The sequence below is a fragment of the Nothoprocta perdicaria genome, unplaced genomic scaffold, assembly GCF_003342845.1.
Source record: "Nothoprocta perdicaria isolate Ctin4 unplaced genomic scaffold, notPer1 scaffold_82, whole genome shotgun sequence".
In the NCBI taxonomy this organism is placed as follows: domain Eukaryota; kingdom Metazoa; phylum Chordata; class Aves; order Tinamiformes; family Tinamidae; genus Nothoprocta; species Nothoprocta perdicaria.
The window spans coordinates 1,405,518-1,427,135 of NW_020456110.1; the positions used below are offsets into that span (position 1 = coordinate 1,405,518).

The window sequence follows — 21,618 nt, forward strand, 5'->3', positions numbered from 1 at the left end:
CCTGTGCAGCTCCACCTATTTCACAACAACAGCATAATCACGTTGGTGTAAATTGTTCTTGTCCATTGTCTTTTATGATCCATCTGCGACTTGCTTTGAGCTCTAGACCAATGTTCAGCATGAGCAAYGATCCTTTGCTTTTATGAAATGCCTTTCACAGCAGACTGAGCCRTCAATCCAGTCACCTTAGCCGTGGTCCTTAGTGTCCCCATGCCAGATCCTGGCATTTAAATATTTCTATCTTCATGCAAAAAAAATGAAGAATTAATACTCTGCAGAAGGATTGCTGGCATTGTGCTAAAACTCAGCTAGGAAAAGGGTTGATGGGGAAGTGTTTGTCCTTCTCTGCRTGGTTTCTACTAAGGAAACATTTTTGTTTTCTTTTTGTCTCACACAGTGGATCCTTTCTAAACTGGAAGAAGTGAGAGAGAATCAGCCAAAGCTGTAATCACTGAAGACAACAAGACATGAAGAACACTGAATCAACAAGTTACCTTCAATTTCTCTTCATCATGCAGAACTATTTGAGCTGTCAATATCAAAACAAAAAGAAATGAAGAAAAGAGGATTTGTGAAACTTTATTATTGTTGCATCAGTGTCCTGGTACATCACTATTGAATCATTGTCACAAAAATAGTTGCTGTTAAAAATGTGTTCAAAAAAAAATCTGTCTACTTTTGACATACTGGATTTTTTTTTTATGAATTCCAGATTTCATTTTTTGAAAACACAGTATAAAGTATAATGTTTTACTTCCAATTAGTTTACATTTGATACTGAAATTGAGCTCTGGAATAATTCTCACGGTATTATACAGAGCAGATGTTTGATTTAAATCCAAAAATAATTTGAATATCAGTATTTAATTTCTGTCTTCAGTTTTCATATCTTATGAGACRTAACGCTGTGTTGAAATTCCAATTTCTTCATCTGGGGAAATAGGAACTTACTCAGCTATTCTTGAAACTCCAGTTCTAAGACGGATGCTGCTGAACGGAATAGTCTAATTTATGTGTATAAATAACAATGGGGATGCTTGTTTAACAAATACCTTTTCCTTTTTTTTTGTAAATGAACAGAATGTGCTATGATAAATTTACAACACAATATAATTTTTAGTGTGAACTTTTTTTATATTCTACTCAAGGCAATATTCAAAGAAAATCTGACAGTTTACAGAAGCATATAATATGGAAAATGAATACATACCTATACCAGGAATGTGAATGAAACCCTATTAGTCTAAATTAACATTATCAACAGATTCGCAGCTTAGTGAGGAAGCCTTGAGGTTTAAGGACACTGTTGTATACCCAAAAATATCCCCTGAATTATGCAGTATTGTGTGCTAAGCAAACTARAATGACTAACAGAATCAAATTTATATTAATAATAAATATCGTATTTCACAGTTGTTTTTATCAACTTTACTTCTCCAATAAAACTTTCTAAGATTCATATCCATAAAGCAGAATTTCAGTAGGGAGAGCCTGAAGTTGTGAGATACTTCTTGCAAGCTGCTGCATTATTGTAAAATCTAAAATGGATAGCRTGCTAAATTGCAACTGTGGTTCCTTAATTTCCTTGTCCTGTTTCTGCTGTTGAGTGACTCTTTATTTGGTAAAAAAAGTACACGTAACATTCCCTTTAACTTTATAATTTGATATAAATTGAATCTAAACATCAGTGAGTTCCAAACTACGGCAATGACTCTGTTCCTCCACTGTTCTGAAACAGGTCTACAACTCAGGTTATGATCATGCCAAAACAATAGAATACTTTGCCTTAGATGAGTTGTGTCCTTAACTGCACTGAGTGCCACTCTGCATCGTTTTTTGCATATTTTTAAGCTGTCACTTGTATCCTGGACCTGATAGTTGCATCTACAGTCTCATGATCCTGATTCCTGAATATTCCCTTAGTTGTCCCCTACTCTCTCCTTCCATCCCTAGTATCATCTGTACAGATGCTGCAACTAACACGTCTGTTWGCAAGTATTTTGCACATTCCCATTTGTGCGACTCTTCAGTTCACTTACTATTTAGCTTCTTCCCACAGAGCCTTTTTTCTGTTGAGTTTATCATCTCCTATTATTTCTTTTATTTTGCCAACAAAGTCCTGAGTCTCAGATCTTGGTAAGTGCTCTTCATTAATGCTTAATCAATGTAATCATTAATGATATAAGGATATTTTAAATGGCAGTGCATGGTTGCAGTTAAACTGCCTTGGAAAAAATAACAATTATCTCAGATTTGCCATTTTGATATAAATTATTTGGATGTTTGCTAACTTAAAAGCCTTAACATGAGAACTAAAAGCATATTAAGTGTCCTGATTCTATCAGGATTCAGAATGTTAAAAAATTAGCATAGACTTACCCACCACTCCCTTTGTATCTTCTAATCACAACATGATTTTATAGAGATCATTTTCCAATCAGCAAATTTTTCCTAAGCAATAAATTATCTTTTCCCTTTCTTCACCCCTTTCTCTCTCTCCATGAAGTTCTGCATGAATTTTGTCATCTGCAATAGACAACTTCTGTTCTTCTGTTTTATTTCAGTGAATACTGCATTTGCTTCCCATAATATAAACTGGATTAAAAATACAGACAATATTGAACTTGGCTGATTATAAACCAGCTAGGGGAGAGGAGAAAGGTATTCAGTCATGCCATTGTGTCGTTTACAGGATTACTGCAGATTTAGATATCTGTTCTGCTCTGCCTCATTCCATATTTCAAGACACACATTTTTCAACAAGAAAGTAGAATTTTATATGTAATATTAATTTTTATTAATGATTTATATGCAATTAACTGGGGGATCATGATAAAAATCAAAACACAGGCATCTAGGTCTGTGCACTGTAGTACTTAAAAGTATACCATGGCCTTTATTGAAAAATATTTTCTAGATGACTGTTAGCTAGATTTACTTATTTTAAGTCATGTAGCTTCTCTGTCATAGTTGTAGTAATTACATTTAGCTATAAGAAAGCAAAGGGAGTATATATATAAAAAATATATATATATAAAAGATGACAACCAATAGTTCTGCTGGATCCTGATTGACTGCCTATGAAAAGTGCTGTAAAATACGCAGGCGCATTGCTAAATCATCTGTAAGTTAAASTGTTTGCATCTCTTTCTGTTCAGCTGCATAGTCACTTGCATGGCTTTCCATTTGTTTTCCCACCACAAAAGAAATTTTATTGGTATGTAATTATAACTTGATTCATTACCTACTGCATTAATTGAATGTTTTACCTGATGCTGTTGTTAATCAGTGTTACCATTATACAGGATTTTCAAGTAGAAAATAAAACAGGACCAAATCCTGTTTCTGAAAAGGTACAGCCTCTGCTGCGAGAATCTCAGTGAGAGCAGAATTCAAAATTCAGTCATTTCTTTGGGTTTATTGTAAGGTCAGGCTTAATTGTCCTTATAATAACTGGACTTAAAATTTGAAGTTAGCATATACGTTGTTTTAATGTGATTTTCTTTTCCTGTTGTTGCATTGAAAATCATAGATGATGTCACATGATCACCACACTCCGTTGAAATCTGTTTTGAAATAAAGTTCTGTAAATGTGGAACTTACTATTTATTACCCTGCTACTTCACAAAATACACTCAAAAATATATTAGGTCTTTTGTTCAAGTTATTTTTAACTATGTATCCGTAAATAAATTAAATGCCACTCACTAGTCAATACAAGATTCGTATTGCTGTGTAATTGTAGTTAAAATTTAGTATTTACAGCACAGTTCTTGAATTTGAACTAAAATCTACAAGTTGCTTAACAAGTCTAAAATGTAGTATGGTTTCAATAAATAAGTTGCATATCTTCACAGGACTGATAAGCTTCGTGGCTTTTTTGTAAATATCTCCATCCAATGCCATATGATATGAACACTGGTATAACTTGTTTTGAGTTTTACATATTTCCTGGTATCATGTTAGCTCTACACTCAAGTGGAATGTCACAAAATAAACCAGAAGCTTTTAATGCTTCTAATAAACAATATATTTATTCTCTGATATATATTTATATTCTGATAAGTAAAGCATCCAATACCAGTGAAGGGTTTCTCTCCAAGGAGCCAAGGCTTATACATCCCTAAGAGTCCATGCCAGAATAAGGTGGGAATTTTTTCTTTTTTCTGTGTTCCATTTGGCTGCATATTATTAGGGTTTTTTTCTTTGCAGAAAATTGTGGGAATCAGTTTTAATTAGAGCCACAGCACAAAACTTTCTGCTAATATGGAATTGTTTGAGGTTGGTGAAGGTTGTTTATGGTAACTCAAGAGCCTCGTGGTTATTCTGTCAGCTTGTGCTTTTGATGCTGAGCTCTGCATACAGAGGGGTGTCACACATCCCTGCCGCGCAGTCACTCGGTACTTGTGGGCCATGGGATCGTCCTGCCTCCTCGTAACTCCAGTGCTGCTTGGGAGGGCTGTGGGCTTGTGCAACAGCCTAAACGTGCTGCTGTGAACTGACTGGGTCAAGGAGGTGTCCTTGGCACCACGCAGATCTAGTCCAACGCTGGAACATGTCTTTGACTTGCCTTTCTTGTTTCCGTCCCCACAACGCTCAGGGGGATCAAGACCATGCATTTCAGAAAAAGAGTTATGTAATGYGGGGAACTCTAGGTGAAAAATGCTGCTAACAGGAATTGTTTGTTTGAGGATATCTTAGGCTGCAAAATCTGTTTCTGATTTTATCAAAATTAGTTTTTCATGAGTCATAATGTAGATTAACATTTTACAAAGAATACTTATACTTTCATACAGAAAACACATTAATCATCTTGCTTCAAAAGCTTATTATCATGTTCAGCTATGCCATTCCTGCCACATGCCATATTCTTTTCCTGTCCAAAATTGAACATAGTAGTCAATAACTGACACCTTTTCCTGTTTAAAACTTTACTAAAGTTTTGACTATTAATATTCTTACTGGTGGATTAGTTTGGAATTATTTGGTCAGAATAAGCAAGTATATGTTATTATATTTTTATTAAAAATATATTAATTTTTGCTTTTGCAGCTGTAAGATAAAGCTAGGTATCTAAAATTCTACTCATAGGAGATTTTTATAAGAGATTTTGACGGTTGTTTTTATGGCAAATCTGGAATAAGAGTTTTTAATATTTTTGTAATACTTTTGAAGGGAAAAGCCTGACTGTTACAACAGCCATAGTATGTTAAGACACTGGAATCCAAGATGGATTTTTGCTGGTTTTGATTTTGCCGCTTCTTGTCCAGATTTTTACTTTCATGGGTTTTGCTTTTTTGTTGTATCAAGCACTGAGAAATACATTTCCCTAATGTTACATTGATGTGATGTTCCTAAAGAGATATGAAATAAATTATTCTAGTCATATTGACAGGGACAGTAAAACGCTGGGAATCTTACCTTTTGCAAAGTTAGACTCAAAATTTATGTTAGCAATGGGCTTTTTAGATGGACAACAAATGTTGATTTGGGTGTGAAATACTTTAGATTTTAAAATGTTCCAAATCCCTACAGGGCTCCAAACTGGGCTCCAAGCAGGTCAAGGATTTTGCATGGCTGGCAAGTTCTCTTCCTTTTTCATTCCATCAAATGGACTGTCTTATAATTTTTTTTCTGTCTAGTTTCCTGTGTAACTGGAGGTTCTGAAGTAATGTGAAGATGTTATGGCAACTTTTTTTTTTTTAACAAAAATTGTCTAGTTTGGGGCTGCATAGCTGCGGCATCAACATTAGGTTGATTCAAATTTCTCAGGGGTGACTTACGGACATAAAATATACATGCACTGACTTGTTATTTTATTCTGAGCTTCCTTCTTACTCCTCTTTGGTTTTCTGTAGTTCAGTAAGTATCACCGTACCTATCTTTTTCCTGGACATGCTGCACTACCGCACCGTTGCCTCAGTGTTTATTATTACCATTTCGTCCTATCAGGAGAAAAAGAAAAAAAAAAAAAAAANAAAAAAAAAAAAAAAAAAAAAAGAAAGCCTAGATATCAGTAAATGTTCTTCTTTTAAAGAAGAGCTTTAAAGGAATTTATGAACAGTCTTTTAGAGCTTACTCCAGTCCTAAAAAGCTGTGATGATTCCAAGTGAATGGTAAAGGTTGAACACTTTTCCTTAAAACCAGAAAGAGCTGCAGCCACACTTTGCTTTTTCTGTACTGCTGTAGAAAATGGACCAGGCTGTTTTATTGGTTAATCATTAAACTTTTTCTATGGACAGTGAAAGGCCAGATGTTCTTTTCACAGGACTGAGCTGTCTACCTGGATAAATGTACACAGACACATTATTCATACTGACAATCATTATAACTTGAGGGTTTTTTTTGTGCTGTTCAGAAACTGTACAGAAATTTATTATGATATTAAAAATTTATTATGATATTATAATAATTCTGCTTGAGGGAAAAAAGTATTCTAATGTATTTATATGCAGTAACAATCTTACCACATTTGGGGGGGCTGAATGGATGTGGAAATACAGAGTTCTACTAAAATAATCTCTGACACTAGTGCTGCTGGCTTAGATGAACAAATGCCAGTGACTTCCACTTTTAACATGTAACTATTAACATGTAACTATTTGCCAGTTTGCAGATGGCAAAATGGTCAGGTCTTTGATGGTGAGCAAAAAGTGACGGAAGTGCTGGCATCTGTAATGGAGGCTTGTATCTGGGATCTGATCATGTTGGGAATTTTAGAGGTTTTGCTGCTATTTAATCTCTGCCTAACTACCTGTGAAGCTCAGTGGCAGGACACTGGACAGCACAGAATGGGGGTTCCTCTGCTCACACCGAGCAATTCAAGCCCCGTTTATCATCACTGGCAGCTTGGTGGATGACCTGTTGTTCCTCCCATGACAATGAACACTGAAGAGGTTTAATAAACACCTTGCTGGTAATAGACATATCTTTCTCCATAAGACAAGAAAGAAGTATATAGGCTACCTRCAAAGATCTTAGTATGTCATTCTGTTAACTGGGGAATATACTATATTAGTGTTAGGCACTTGAACAAAAAGGCAGAAAATGAAAGGGAATCACCAATAACTTTCTGTAATGTTTTCAAAAACATTAATGTTTTTGGCATATCAGCTGTATAAAGAGATGCTGCTAAAAAATGTAGCATATTTACTCACGTGTTTCAGCTACATTGCTCAGAATATTTTAAAGTATCTAGCACCCTAAAATAACACATACTTGTCATTTGTAAGGCATCGTTTGCTAAAATTGTATAAGCTATGATTGTAAATGATAAGTGAAAAAAACCTTAAGCCAGACAGACAGCAGTGCAGTTACGTACATTCTTTTAAATAATATTCTTAATTCCAAAAGGTGTCATAAAAAACCCAGGTGAAATTAGTAATGGAATATGAAATGGGTGGGAATATGAATAGGAAATATGAAAATAGCTTTAAAAAAAGTAAACTTCATAACTCATTACTTCTTCAGTAAATATATCCCCCACTTACATTTCTGTAAATAGCATTTTAAAAGACATTATTTTGTATCAATGCAGACTATACTATGAGTAAATTGCACTCTGTGGATGCAAACAATATCTTCCTTCAAACCAGGTTGAACTCCCTCAGGTTTATTTGCAAGATAGTGTCCTTGACAGCAGCAAAGACGAAGCGGATATTCTCTGTGTCTGTGGCACAAGTAAAGTGGGAGTAGATTACTTTCTCCTTGTCTGGATTCTGATCCTGATACAGCTTCAAAATGAAGTCTCTGGCAGCTTTGACATCTTGTTTAGGTCCTAGTCAAAAAGCATAATTAGTATTTTTGAACATTTAAAAGATGCGTGTTAGGAAAAAAAAAACATGGAAGTATGTGAATAGGCTAATTTTCTATAAAATAATTATAAATCCATAGTCCTTGATGGCATTTTTTCATTAACGTATTAGTGGAGTACTTCTGCTTTCTAATATCTGAGGAACTTGCCCTCTTTAAAGTAGTTTATTGTAACAGCCTACATATCTCAAAGTATACAGCATATCTTTAAAGTTTGTTGTATATAAAAGAAATCAAATTGTTCTTCAAATCCTTTGCATTATACGTATTTTCTTTGGCCAAAACATGCATCTATTTTCACTGTAGCTTATAAGGATGAAAAGAGTTATTATGATTTAACTGTTGGATTCAGTATGATACATTTCTTGTAGGGCAAAACACTGTTTAAGTAATAGGGTGACTGGTGATATTTGTCTCATTCTTTTGACACTGTAGTTATCAGTAACATTTGCTCAGGAAAGTCATTCAGGCTGCTTTTTTATGTTGTACTTCTATACAGACCCACAATGTATTACTATATAGTATGGATTTTTACCACATAAAGAGTAGGATTAATAGACATGTTACCCAGGTCTCCCCTGTGTCTTGTATCTTGAGARTAAAGTGGGTTAAATGGAAAAGATGCTTCTCATCTCTTGGTGTTATTTGAAATGTAGTGTGCTCATCCATTCAAAGAGGGAAGAGCGTAATATGTACATTGGATATCATATTAGACTAAATGAAAATGAATTTGCCACTGTAATGCTAACAGAAGAGCTACAAGAACTGTGTTAAGACCCTGTGTAAAAAAAGAAATAAATATTATATATCTATATCTCTATATATGCTAAATTAGAAGCCAGCAATGTAGGTTTGTATCTGAAAGGATTGCAAAGGACAGGTATCAAGTATTTGGAATAATTCCATTTTCCTTGCCCAATTTAATGGAGAAAAATTGATTGATTTAAATATAACATCATACTTGTGAACAGAGTTCTGAGATAAATGCTTACCTGTGTATTCTGGAAAGTAACTAATTAGATGTGAATACATGATTTTCTCTTCTAGAAGATCTTTTTTGTTCAAAAACAAAATGACTGAAGAATTCAGAAACCARGGGTATGTGATGATAGTTTTAAATAAGGCTTTGCTTTCTTCCATTCGATTCTACAAGCACAAAAATGAGTTCGAAATTACACTCTAAAGAATAGTATATGCAAATCTCATCAACCACAGATCATAAAGTTTTCCTTGGACGCTTGTTTAGTGTTACTTTTACTAAGCACAGATACTCTGGCTGCCTGTTACTCAAGAGTAACACCAAGGTGTTTTCTGCTCATCACTTTGAGTGCTTTCATCACTCACTGAGTTTTGCATCACAACTGAATAGCATGATGATGTATGAAATTCAAGGTAAGCTTCAGCAATAGAAATTATCTGAAATCCTATATGGATTAGTGAGCAGCCCTGGACTGATTGATGAGAGCCTTTCCTGGCTTCACCAAGAGAACACTTCACAGGGCATGGTGGGTCAAATATCTGATATTAGCATATTCTAACATAACTAAAGGACAACGAAGTATCTACTTATCTATACCAGTAATAAAGTGTGGTCGTGCTGTCCCTTTTGAGAGAGCTAGCTAAAGAACAAAAAATTTGGACATAACTGGTAGAAATGTCTACACAAAAACTTGTGATGACAGTTATTTATCTTGGGTAAATACTTCCTAATTTCTAACGTAAAAAATGGCAAAATTTCCAAGACCTGTGGAAAGAAAAACAAAATTACTTACGGCAACCAAAGTTGGTTTTGCATCACGAGAAATAAAACTTTGAAGATGTTCTGGCACTTCAGCAAGTGAATCTTGAAAACTTGAAAAAGTGTTTGGCAGAACTTCCAGCATTAGGGTATACTTTTCATGGTTCAAATAGACCTGGGGGCTTGGGTGCCTTAGATTTTCAAAGGTTTTAAGAAATGAGGAGGAATGTTTGAACATCCTCATACTTCAGGACGTAAAGCAGTCTCAACCGAAAGTAATGTAATTCCTTTAACATGTTTTTCTCTGTTTGGTCACTTTTGTTTTCTTGCATCCACTGCTAAAACATCTGCTACTGGTAATGACAGCTATCCAAAGCAGATGGACAGCTCATCTTACATCTTCCAATCTTGGGAAGGAACTAGACTCTTAAGTTACTGTACCTCAGTTCTCTTGAACTGGTGCACACATGTTAATTATCAAACTTCAGGGACTTGGGTGCATTCCAGAAGGAACAAAACAGACTCCAAAACAAGGTAAGAAGTGGAACGATACATTAAAGGTGCTAAACATTCGATACAATTTAGAGCTTTGGGGGAATCTGTCAGTTAAAACAGCAGTGATTTAATGAATTTGATACACAAAGAGAAGAGGTTGTTCACTGAAACCACAGTATAACAAATCTTTGGTTTGTGTACAGCATGTATCAAGATGACAAAAAGAATCTAGCGTAGCAGTGTAGTCTACTGGCTTTATATTTGGTATTTCCTAGAAAGAGTTTCTCAATATACTTGTGGGTATGTGTGTGTGTGTTTAAGTTAATTTGTGAAATACATGTGTCTGCTCTCTTACAAAAATATGCATCTTTTCTCTGTACCAAATTAAGATACATCAACTTCTTACCTCATTGTCACATTCTGCCAAGACTTGATCATATTCACTTAATGCAACTAAGAAAATGATGGAAGTAACACTTTCAAAACAATGAATCCACTTCCTCCTTTCAGATCTTTGGCCACCTACATCCACCATCCTGTTAAAAGAGAAATACAGTTCACATTTTTTATTGTTTTCTTAAGATGCATTAAATATTAGCAAAACACCCTCTAACAGCTTGCCTACTTGAGACATACAAATGATAAGGAATATATCTTTGTATGTTATGTTCAATATTCAAACTTGATTCACTTGAAGTGTCACAACTTCCACTGTAGTTTAGTGTAGATATATGACACATGTATGCCATCTTGAGAGACAATAATGCTGGTTCTTTAAGTGCTGCCGTTAGTTTTATGAAGGCAGAGTTAAGTCTGTTCAGTTTGGCACTCCACATACTCCAAAATTAAAAATATGCACAAAAATGACCTGTGCTCTCACATTTACATATATCAAATACATCACTACTAAAAACATTCAAAATGCTCACAACTACAATAATTCCATATTAAACTCCTGTAATTTTGCCGATAGTTTCTACACATATTTTCCACATTTTATCCAAGGTAAAATGTCTAGGAAAAAAAGAAAATTGACAGATTTGCTGCTTTGATAATGTGTTATCACAGTAGAATCTGTGTTTAGCTTCAAGCAATTTCATTACAGAAATGGGTAGTTTTGTCAAAGAACATATATTCTTCAAGGAGATACAAAAAAATCTGCCTTCCCTTATAAAAAGCAGGAAGGCCAACTGCTACAGCAGTTTGCCCAGTACCAGATAAGGTGCTTTTAAGGGGTTTTATATCACTTTTTGCCTTCTTTTTTTCTCCCATTTTGGGAGACACATTTACACTAAATATCAGGTCTTTATGCATTATACGCATTTTTTCTTACTCTCCTCCTTCCCTTCATGTTTCTATCTCCCTCTCTTTCTTTGCCTAACTATAAGTTGTCAGTTTAAGGAAGGACTTATCAGGTCTGTTAAGGCCTCTCTTCCAAAAGGGGTGCAGCAGCAACTGTTGGTTCAAAATGGAATTAAAATATTTTCTTGTACTGGAATCCATGCATTTCAAATACCTGCCCTTTGAACCCCTGTAACTCCTTTTAAATTAAACTAACAGTTTGGAATATGTAGTGCTTGGAATACTTTGAAAGGTTTCTATTATACAATTTCAGTAAATCTCAGAAGGAAAGTTTTAAAATACCTGGAAATTACTGTATTAAATTTGCAGGTCAACAACATATACAAAAAGTTTTTAGAATCTTACAACTGAGGTTTCAACAACTGCTTTCATAATATAGCTGTATATGCAGTGATTCATTGCTAAGTCTTACCTAAATATAATGTTTTCTAAATCAAAAGGATACTCGATAATTCCTGTAGTAGGCACTCTGACTCTGAGAACATCTTGCTGAGTTGGCACAAATGAGGGCATAGCAATACGATCAATGTCAGTAAGATAACTGAAAAGTTAAATATATAGTAGAAACAAAATTAATGAGTCATAAATCCGTCATGGAGCTATAAACAAAAAGAACCACCTATCAGCAGTCACTCTAGGGCTTTCTTGGAAGTAGATGGATGGTATTATCTTGCAGTAATAGAGCAGGGTTTATGCAAAAGTAAATTTCACCATTTAAGATAGAGCCAAACTTGTCCGCTGAGTATTCAGCAGCATCTCTTCTGATAGATGTTAGTCAAACAGGAACAAACACAGTTCCCAGTAAAGGTTCTGCCTTGTTTCATGCCAGCAACGGTTACTCTACCCCAAAATAGGCAGCAGAATGGTGATCCGAACAAAAAAATTTAAATCCTAATCCTTCCCATAATATTTACTGATAGAATTATCCTCTGCAATTTTATTTATGATACTAATAGCACATAAAAATGTGAAAGTTTGTTGGACAGAATTAAAAAAAAAGTAATTAATGGAAAACACTGCAAATGTGGATGCTTCAACTTTAAACATTTTTATATGCATTTTCAATGCTTTTAGCTTTTCCTTTAATCACACAGTCATTCCTAATTTTAGCTTCATCAGTTTTCCTTGTGCTTTTCAGAGCTGGAATTAAGATCTAGGATAACGGATTTTTGCCGGGAGAGAAGAGCAGTGTATGCTGCCAGTTGGACATACAGCATCATCTGCAATCTCCCCTCTCACCACGAGAAGGCAACAGTGGATCAACACAAAGTCTAAAAACATGCTCCAAATTCTAACTGCAGGGGTAGTAGAAACTTTGCTTTATTTACACAAAATGAAAGAGGGAGAGCATCAATGCATTCTGCCCTTTCTGCCCAATCATCCCTCAGATTTGGGAGTCGAAATCAAAATAAAAGAAATAAATGTACTGCTTATCCATTCTAACAAGATTTCTTTTATAAATAAGACAATTTCTTCCCTCCAACAATGTAGTGAATTGCTTTTCCAAGGTCAGCTGTAACTAATAGTAAAAAGAAGATGCAAGTAAAATTTAAAATAAAGATAAATTTCAATTTTGGCTGATATCATAGACAGTAAGTGGGGCTAAACTAGATGATAAAACGGCATCTGTCCTTTCCAAGCCAGGAAAACAGAACAAGCTAGAAACTTTTCCAAGCTAGAGACAGAACAGACAAACATTTGTCAGGAATGATTAGGCTAAAGATCCAGGAACCATTTGTTAAGTCTAACTGTAACTGATTAATCTAAATCTTCCTTGCTGAAAATTAAGACTGTTACTTGCAACTTGTCTTTTGCAGACATAGTTAAGTTATTTTCTGTTCTCTCAAGCTTTTTTTTTTTTTTTTTTTTTTTTTTTTTTTCCCCCACAGTTGAAATTTAGGGAAAGCTGGAATAGGAGCATATCTTCATTCTTATTTATATCCTTTACTTTTCAAGTAACTATGAACTGTCTGACCTGCCTACTTGTTGTCAATGTATCTTGTACAGCTGTTCTTCATGATTTTCCCCACAGGAGAATTAGTTATGTACCAGCTGTGCTGACCTCAGAATTGGGAGAGCTAATGGTTTCAGTATGTTCAGAAAGCTGAAAACTAGTTTATTATTAAAAGAATGTTGTTTATCTGAGACCAACACAGGTATCAATAATAAAATTAGAGCAAACCTATGTCTTCATTAACTTTTGTAAAGTCTGAATTAATCTTACAGTTATGCAGTATACTTACTACTTTGCAGAATCTGAGAGCTGGTACTCCCTCCGTCTGTCATAGCACTCTTGAATTCCTGGATCTTCCCAGAGCTTCTTGATTGCTTCAACTTGTTTTCTTTCCAGGACTGTCACTTTATCCACTTCTACTTCTCTGATCATCTGAACATTATCCTGATCAATTAAACGATCACATTACTGAGAAAAAGGGTTGCTAACAGCATACAAAAMACACTCGCTTTATGATAATCACTTCCACATACACAATTTAGCATCAAAAAGAAACCCAGGAGAAAGGGAAACAATAGTGAGTGTAATCCTTCAAYGTATCTAATTTTTAAGTCAAATGATACTGAGTACTTCATTCTTGCTTGCTATTACCTGACGTAATTTTTTTTTTCTGGAAAGGGTAGCTCTGCTCAATGAAGGATGACCATTTTAAAAATCGCTATATTTTAATCCCAATTCATAACAGCAGTGATTTTTGTAAATGTCTGTTATAGGTCCTTTAACTTCTGGTTGGTTCTAAAACAAAGTTTGGATAAACAAGCACCCTGAGGGAATCATATTTATACAAGGTATCTTTTGCTTAACGGATCTCATTGAGATACAGCCACAGGGCTCTGTGGCAATAATTAATTTTCTYTGCTGTGTATATAATGATATTTAAGAATATCTTTTGAATTCTTGAAAGGTACTGCTACAAAATGCATTTAATTTTGAATTAAATTAACTTATTTGATGTTTGGAACATAAGAGATTGTTTACTGTGAACTTAGTTTCCTTATCCTAATCATTTTTTATTTATTTGTTGATGCTACATTACTAGCATCAAAATCAATATCAACTATCATCCTGTTTTGAACTGATATCTTCTTTAAAAGYCAAGTAAGTTTTTTTCACTTCCTTGATTTTTAGCTTGAGAAGCAACAAACAGTAAGGCTGCATATAGATCTGTTTTGGACCTGAGATCCTAATCAGAAAAATCTGTAAACTTATTTATCTGCTAGTTCAAAGGGAGATGGACATTGGATAGAAAGCAGGAGTCTTAATGACTCTGTATCTTCAATGATTGGGGGGGGAACAACAAAACACAGCCAAATATCTCAAAAGCAACTTCTCCATGATTAGTTCAAATTCATTTTAAATATTGTAGATCTATAAAATGTTCTGAAAATTCTCTTGAGTTTTCATATTAAGATTCACAATATTGTTGTAACGTCTAGGAAAATTTTCCCTGATTAGAATTATCTTTAATTTTAGAGCTATTCTATTATACAAAAATTAGGATATCTATGTGTATAATAAAATTAAAACCTAAAAAAATTTAACATAACCATCATAACTGCATTCCTACAGTACAAAAAGTTAATCAACTTGAAGTAGTTTATTAACTAAAAATACTTGTTAGAATGTCTTTCTGCTCCTTTGGAGACATTTGGTAACCTATAACATTTTTTAACTTAAACGGGTAAAACTGGCAATATCACAAAACAGGTGATATTGATTGAATAGATCAATATATTGAATAGATCAAATATAGAATAAAATAGAATTTTGCTTACATCAAATACTGGAGACTGATGTAGAGTAAGAGGGGATGGGCTCAACCTGTGAGGTGCATCTGACTGAGGCACTCCGTGTACGTAGGCCCGGGTGTTACAGACCTGGCATTCTCACAATAGCTAGTGCTCATATTTCCACTCTTAACGGGTGAAGTGCAAGTGCAGGATAACAGATTGTTCACAGTACAAGTAACTCTTCCTTCAGTTTGCTCAAGTCACAGAACAGATATTCTTCTCTAGAGCTTTATGAAAAAGTTTCACCTTCTGTGATTTTCAACAGCCAGTATTAAGAAAAGGCTGCAGAAAACACCATTTAAAATGATGATGTATTTAGGAGAAATAAAAGACTAAATTCATGTACTGTTGTGTTAAGCAGAGAAATGCCCAATTAGTCATTTAAGAGATGTGTGCAGGTTTTTTTTAAACTTAAACTACGTTGTTATTGTTCACATTACTACATWGGAATTATTCAACATTTAAATATAGATTGCTCATTTTACAATTTTAATAATGGATCTTTTTACACATGCAAATGAAAACCTGACAAAACAGTGTCATATTGGAATTCTTCAAAATTATTTTCTTGTTAACTTTAAGATGAAAGGTCAGCTTGCTGCATGGAGAGGACTGCTCCTTGACATTCCCATCAAAAAAAGGATTTTGACTGAGGCATATGTCAAATTTCATTTGACATAAAATTTGCATGTGTCTAAGAGGGCTTAACATAGTAGCCRGAAAACCAACACTTCTATAATTTCCTTATGAAAAAAGAAATATTTCATGACTGTTTATATCTGCAAACCTCAGCTACCTTACTAGTTGCCAGTAAAAAAAGAAATCCTTTCTGGGAAAATCATTTCAGTTTATTTGTCATTTCATAGCTTTTAATAAATAGTACTCAACTTTGGCAACTACTCTCTCTCCTGTAATTAAAAAAAAAAAAAAAAAGTTCTTCAGAAAAAAATCAGGTGAAAAATTTCCTAAAGCACTACATGATTTTAGTATCATTCTAGTGATATGTACTGTTCATCCTCATTAAACACACCCATTAGTATTAAAAATTGATCTGGTATGGACTGTGGGCAGATAACATGACACAAAAGCTAGATATATAAAACTTGATTTTCCTTTAAAAACAGTCCTGAAGATAAATGAGTAATCTTAGGAGACAATGTGCTATAATGCAGGTAGGAGCTGAGAGAGGAGATTAGACCTGAAATACACTTGAAGGGCCTTGGAAAAAGTACAAAGTCCTTCAAAACCAGCAGTGAGAGAGTCCTGCAGCTTCTACAGCTGGTCAAGTCAGCAGCAGGAGAAGGGACGACCACTTAGTGCTAATAGCAGATATTCCTCATAAGTAACAATCACAGTCATGCTTGTTGCTTCAGCCTCTGACTAGTGTAATGCTCAAAACAAATTATTTTTCTATACAATTGTGCTAAAGGAAACTGTGTAGCTGACTGTACATCTAGTTTTAAGTAACTTTCATAGTCAAACATTTATATAATTGTAGTTTATTTTCAGATTACTAAATTCTATTCAAAGTCAACATATTTGTTGCAACTGAACAGAAAATTTGCAAGCCCTAGCAAAATTAAGGAAACCCCACATATCCTTTAAAGGCATCTCTTTCCGTGGAAAATAAGAAGCATTTACGATAATTAGATTTTTTTTTTTTTAATTCTTGCATCTACTAGACTAAAGGATTTTTGATGATTATTTTTGTCACTGGTTAAAGCTCTTGAAAGTCTGATAAAATACCTTGCTTTTTTTTACCTTTAATTAAGCCTGTAAAAGGTAACAGAATCATGCTATGTTACACAAGGGTTATGCAGTTTGTATTACTCTTCTACAGAATCTAAAACAGSAGTTACAGAAACTAGTTATTAAATCTTTTCAACACTTAATAATAATCTAGGTTTACACTTCAACAAGGATACTTTGATATTGCCAGCAACATACCTTGAAAGTAGTTTAAATGTCATGAAACTTCATAATAGGATTTTGGCAGGAAGAAATCCTGAGTGTTTCTAATGGACCGAGTCATACTTTAAAACTTTTCCACTGCAACTTTGAGTGCACTAGAAATTTAATTTTTATTTCTCTCAAAGCAGGAGTGGAAGATGATGGAATTCTCACCTRCCACTAAGAAATTGTAGACCAGACCAGAACTACTGTGAAAATACATACTATTGAAGTACAAAAGCAGTAAGTGCTTTCAAGAGAGAACAAATCAAAAATACSTACAATCATTACAGATCTAACCAAAGAACAAGGAGGGGAAATRCAAACCAGTACAAACACGTGTTAACAATGTCAGTTACCGGCTCATTTTTAAAAATGAAATACAAGCAACAAATCAACTGCAGAATTCACTCAATTATAATATGAATAGCATATTATGCTCTCTTTAAACACGGTAAGAACAGTAGAAGCAGCATTACAACTGATGAAGATTTCACATTCAAAAGCCCTATGGTGAAGCTACCTTACTTCAGGAGGATCTTTCTTTTAAACAGACCTCTGCTTTAGGTGGTACGCTTCAGCTAGAGAAAAAGAACACAAGTAGTAAAACAAAGCTAACTTATATTGGAGTATAAAAATATAGAAAAAGACCTCTCTGATCTGAAAGAAAAAGGCTCATGTATGACAAAAGCATGGAAAAGTACTTGGCAAATATATTGAAAATATGTAGCTAAGCTACTTACAATATTAAAAATCTATTAGGCTTTTCAAAATCTATTATACTGGCCTACAGTGGAAATCAAATTTAATCCTGCAATTAAAGACTGGAGTGTACCATAGGGGATACTTTTGAAATCAATCATCAATTTATTTTATCGGGAGGGTTTTTGAATATTACTTTTCTTTCATTTTACACAGTAATATTGCTGGCTAAAAGCAACTTTCTCATATTTTGCAGAAGGGCACAAGCTGAAGGTGGTGAATTCAACCTTTAGTAAGGTCAAATCTTTGCTGGACAAGACATGTATAAAAGTTACATGTATAAAGTTGTCAAATTTTAAATGGAGAAATACATTTAAATGTAGAAATACATTTTATCTTCAACAGTTTTATGTGATGCAGAACACTGATTAATTCAGCATAGCTGCATTTTGGAGAGTCTKAATCTCAATATGTGGAAAATAAAATGTTTCATTCGATCCTTTGCAGCTACGTTTTATCCCTTGGAAAACTGAATGTTAAATCTAATTTGCAAAAAGGAAGAGTCCAGGGCCTGAATTTACTTAGAATTTCTTCACTCATTTGAATAACTTTCTATGAAGATCAGTCTGGTTTGGAGACTTAAATCCTGAAAGTGTGTCCTATATCCCTTAAATAYATTGGTTATTCAGTGTTGGAAGGTAATTAACAAAGAGCAGGGATGTAAATTGGTTCAATAAGCAATATTTATCAACAGATATTTAAGGACAACAGGATATTTAAATTAGCATGCCAGGTGAATAGAAAGTTTGTGACCATTGATAGATTTTGTATCTCATTTCATGTTTACTTTTATAGGGCCACTGAAACGTATACTATCTCTCACTACAGAGTCTATAGAAATACTCAATTAAGTACTTGTTTCCTRCAAGTACCTAATTAAGCCTGCAAGCAGATCTATTTTCTATTATTATTTGAAATTCCTCATGTTTTGCTCAATTTTTGAATTCATTTTCATCTTATTTTTTATAACAGTCCTATCAGTTAATATGGCATATTAAATAGGATACATTTTATCTTTCAAGAAAGAAAATGAGAATACATAGAATGGAAAATTTAAGATTTTATAATTCAGGACAGTTGGTATGGGAGGCTGCTTTTCTCAGGCTGTGTATGATTTCAGTAACAGATGTTTACAAATAACACTTTAAGTTTTACTATGAAGTTATGCAAAGTGTTTTTTGAGGGCAGGGGGGATCTTAAAAAATTATTTGGAACCAAACAGAAACCCAAATGCTTAATGTAATCAACCTCAGTACTAGCAAGGCTGCCTAATACCAAGTTTTGCTGAATTACAACCAGTGCAGAACATAGTTCCTCAAATTTTCATTCAAGCCTGCTATCTTTCTATCTCAATTTCTATTTTTGTAACAATTGCTTGGATGAACACACTGAAAGACGTGTAAGATTGGCTACACAATCACCTATGACTGCTTTATCAAATAGAGTGCATGAAACTACCTTAAAGCTAAGGAAGATGAAGCTGAAAAAAMATATCTGTACTGTACATAAAATGTATGACCATCACAGGGAAAAGGGAAAAGATAGAAGGTAAGTACTCTCAGGTAAGCCTACACCAGTGTTTGTTTCAGTTTTCAAGTGAAAGAACATTCTGAAAGAGGAAAATTAAGAGAGCTGAAAAGATCAGGGGACTTTGAGACTCAAACATTTACAGGTAGGACATAATGTTCTTAAGATAACTAAGTTTTGCTTATTTTGCAGTTTCTCATTTTTCAGCTTTAACAGTGCATTGCTTTATGCATATGAAAAGGCACATTGCCATAGTATGGATATCTGGAAAAGATCTGTAAACTCAACTGAGGACTACATTTTTGCAAATTAAAAACTAGTATCATCTCGGTCCTGTACCAATCAAAAACTGCTTTCCCTTTAAGTCTTGATTACTTCTTCTCTGCTGAGCCTGGTCTGCACGTGGGGCTGCAGTAGGCTTGTGCTSTCAGTTTTGCACCACTGTTACTACCAGCCCATCTCCCAGCTGTGCTAGCAGTGCCAATAGCAGAAAAATGCACTAGCTTGCATTGAGCAGAGCCACCACTGAGCAACACAGTAATAAAAACACCACTGCCTAGAGCTCAGTTAGCAACTGGAATTGGGGAGGTAAAGAGACATTCAGAAGCAAGTCAGATTTTAGGAAGCAAAATGGATGATCTGTATCAAATGTTTTCACCTTTGCAACATCAAACAATTTACAGTCTACCATTAATTATATTTGCTGTTTGTCAAGATGTGTGTTTAAGTACACATACATATATATGTAAATGCTAAAGTTTATGTTTTCAAACACAAAACAGCAAGTTGTTTCTGTATGAATACACACGTGTGGACTAAAATGTATCATCTCATTTGTGACTTTCAAGCCTCAGATTTCCAACACTCCAAGTTTCTAGAGGGAAGAGAGAGTGGAAAAAAGGATCAGTTCAACATCTGATCCTTTTGATCAGATCTGATCCTACATACAATCCCATGGCACTTTATCTTCATTTTTCTACTCTACAATAGACAGAGGCCATTGTTTGGCACCCTGCAAAAACATTTGGGTCACAGCTTGATTTCATGATCTCCATTAGAAATGGTGTGGAATCTTCCATGTGTTTTTAGTTTTGCTTTCCTAAGCACTCCCTCTCACCAGAGAGGGATAGCTCAACAGTGAGATGTATACTCTTTCCCTTATTTACTTTTCACTGTGTCTTTAAAAAGAGGGGACATTGTCTCCTCATTATGTCCTTATGGCAGTAAAAGGCATGTTAAAATTTAAGAGAAGTATTACATTTTTTAATTTTCTTTTGAAAGACAGACTAGGAGAACAGCATGCTCATCTCCTGAAGAATTAAAATGTCTCCCATAAAGCAAGATTTTCCAGTACTCTCTTAATCCAAGCAGACTTCTTTACACACATTATGACGTACATACACTGTGGTAACTTTTCATCTTTGCAGAAAATGTATGAAGTGTAAAAGTCTTCAGGGCTGCTAAAGACAGAGTATAACTTGCAAATGGATCGTTGTTTCCTGTTAATGTAAATGATCATCTGAAATCTTATTTGTAAGATTACGCACATCACTTTCAACCTGCAAAAAATGCTAGCAAGTTCAATGTTAAGAACATACGTAACTTTTCACTTGGGTTGACGCACAATTTAGGATGCCAAGTTTCTTTTTCTTAATAAAAACAAAGATGGGGGAGGAAGGGAAGAGTTGCTGGGCTAATTTGCAAAGTTCTCTTTCCCATTCATTTACAATATTTGTCTCATGAACAGCGGTAGACACTGAAAGATAAATGAGAGATCCAATGAATGAACTGCCCATGCCACTTCTCTGTGGGGACACTAGAAGTTTCCTGATTTTTTTTTGAACACAAGATGGCAAGAGGAAATTCTGCAAAAACTGAACTGGGACTTAAAGTGAATCATAAACTGAGCATGAATTAGAAATACTATTTTGCAGGAAAAGAAATAACCACGGAGTTCAGATGTGTGAGCAGGCAAGAGTACACAGCACAGCATGTTTGGCACAACAAAGCCACATGTGGCAAACTGCTTCTGGCTCTCAGTTCATACTTCAAGAAGGGTGTGGACTACTGCAGTGTCCAAAGGACAAGATTAAATTAGCAATTAGTAGAAACATAGGAAACATGCCCTTTTAGATAAAATTGAGAGGTGAGTTATTTAATCCAAGCAT

The 21,618-nt window shown here is 34.5% G+C and overlaps 2 protein-coding genes across 2 annotated transcripts in view; one reads left to right on the forward strand and one right to left on the reverse strand.

Annotated features, from left to right (window-relative positions):
* Positions 1-3,603, forward strand: part of VPS13A (vacuolar protein sorting 13 homolog A) — an 85,855-nt gene extending 82,252 nt beyond the window's left edge. Inside the window, exon 71 of the mRNA XM_026052005.1 lies at positions 398-3,603. Coding sequence (XP_025907790.1) covers positions 398-448 — 51 coding nt within the window. The 3' untranslated portion in view covers positions 449-3,603. The remainder of the gene's footprint in view (positions 1-397) is intronic.
* Positions 3,604-7,582: 3,979 nt separating this feature from the next.
* Positions 7,583-21,618, reverse strand: part of GNA14 (G protein subunit alpha 14) — a 33,722-nt gene continuing 19,686 nt past the window's right edge. Inside the window, exons 2-6 of the mRNA XM_026051999.1 lie at positions 13,651-13,805; positions 11,820-11,948; positions 10,452-10,581; positions 8,805-8,958; positions 7,583-7,777 (exon numbers count right to left, since the gene is read on the reverse strand). Of these exons, the coding sequence (XP_025907784.1) occupies positions 7,587-7,777; positions 8,805-8,958; positions 10,452-10,581; positions 11,820-11,948; positions 13,651-13,793 (747 nt within the window). The 5' untranslated portion in view covers positions 13,794-13,805 and the 3' untranslated portion in view covers positions 7,583-7,586. The remainder of the gene's footprint in view (positions 7,778-8,804; positions 8,959-10,451; positions 10,582-11,819; positions 11,949-13,650; positions 13,806-21,618) is intronic.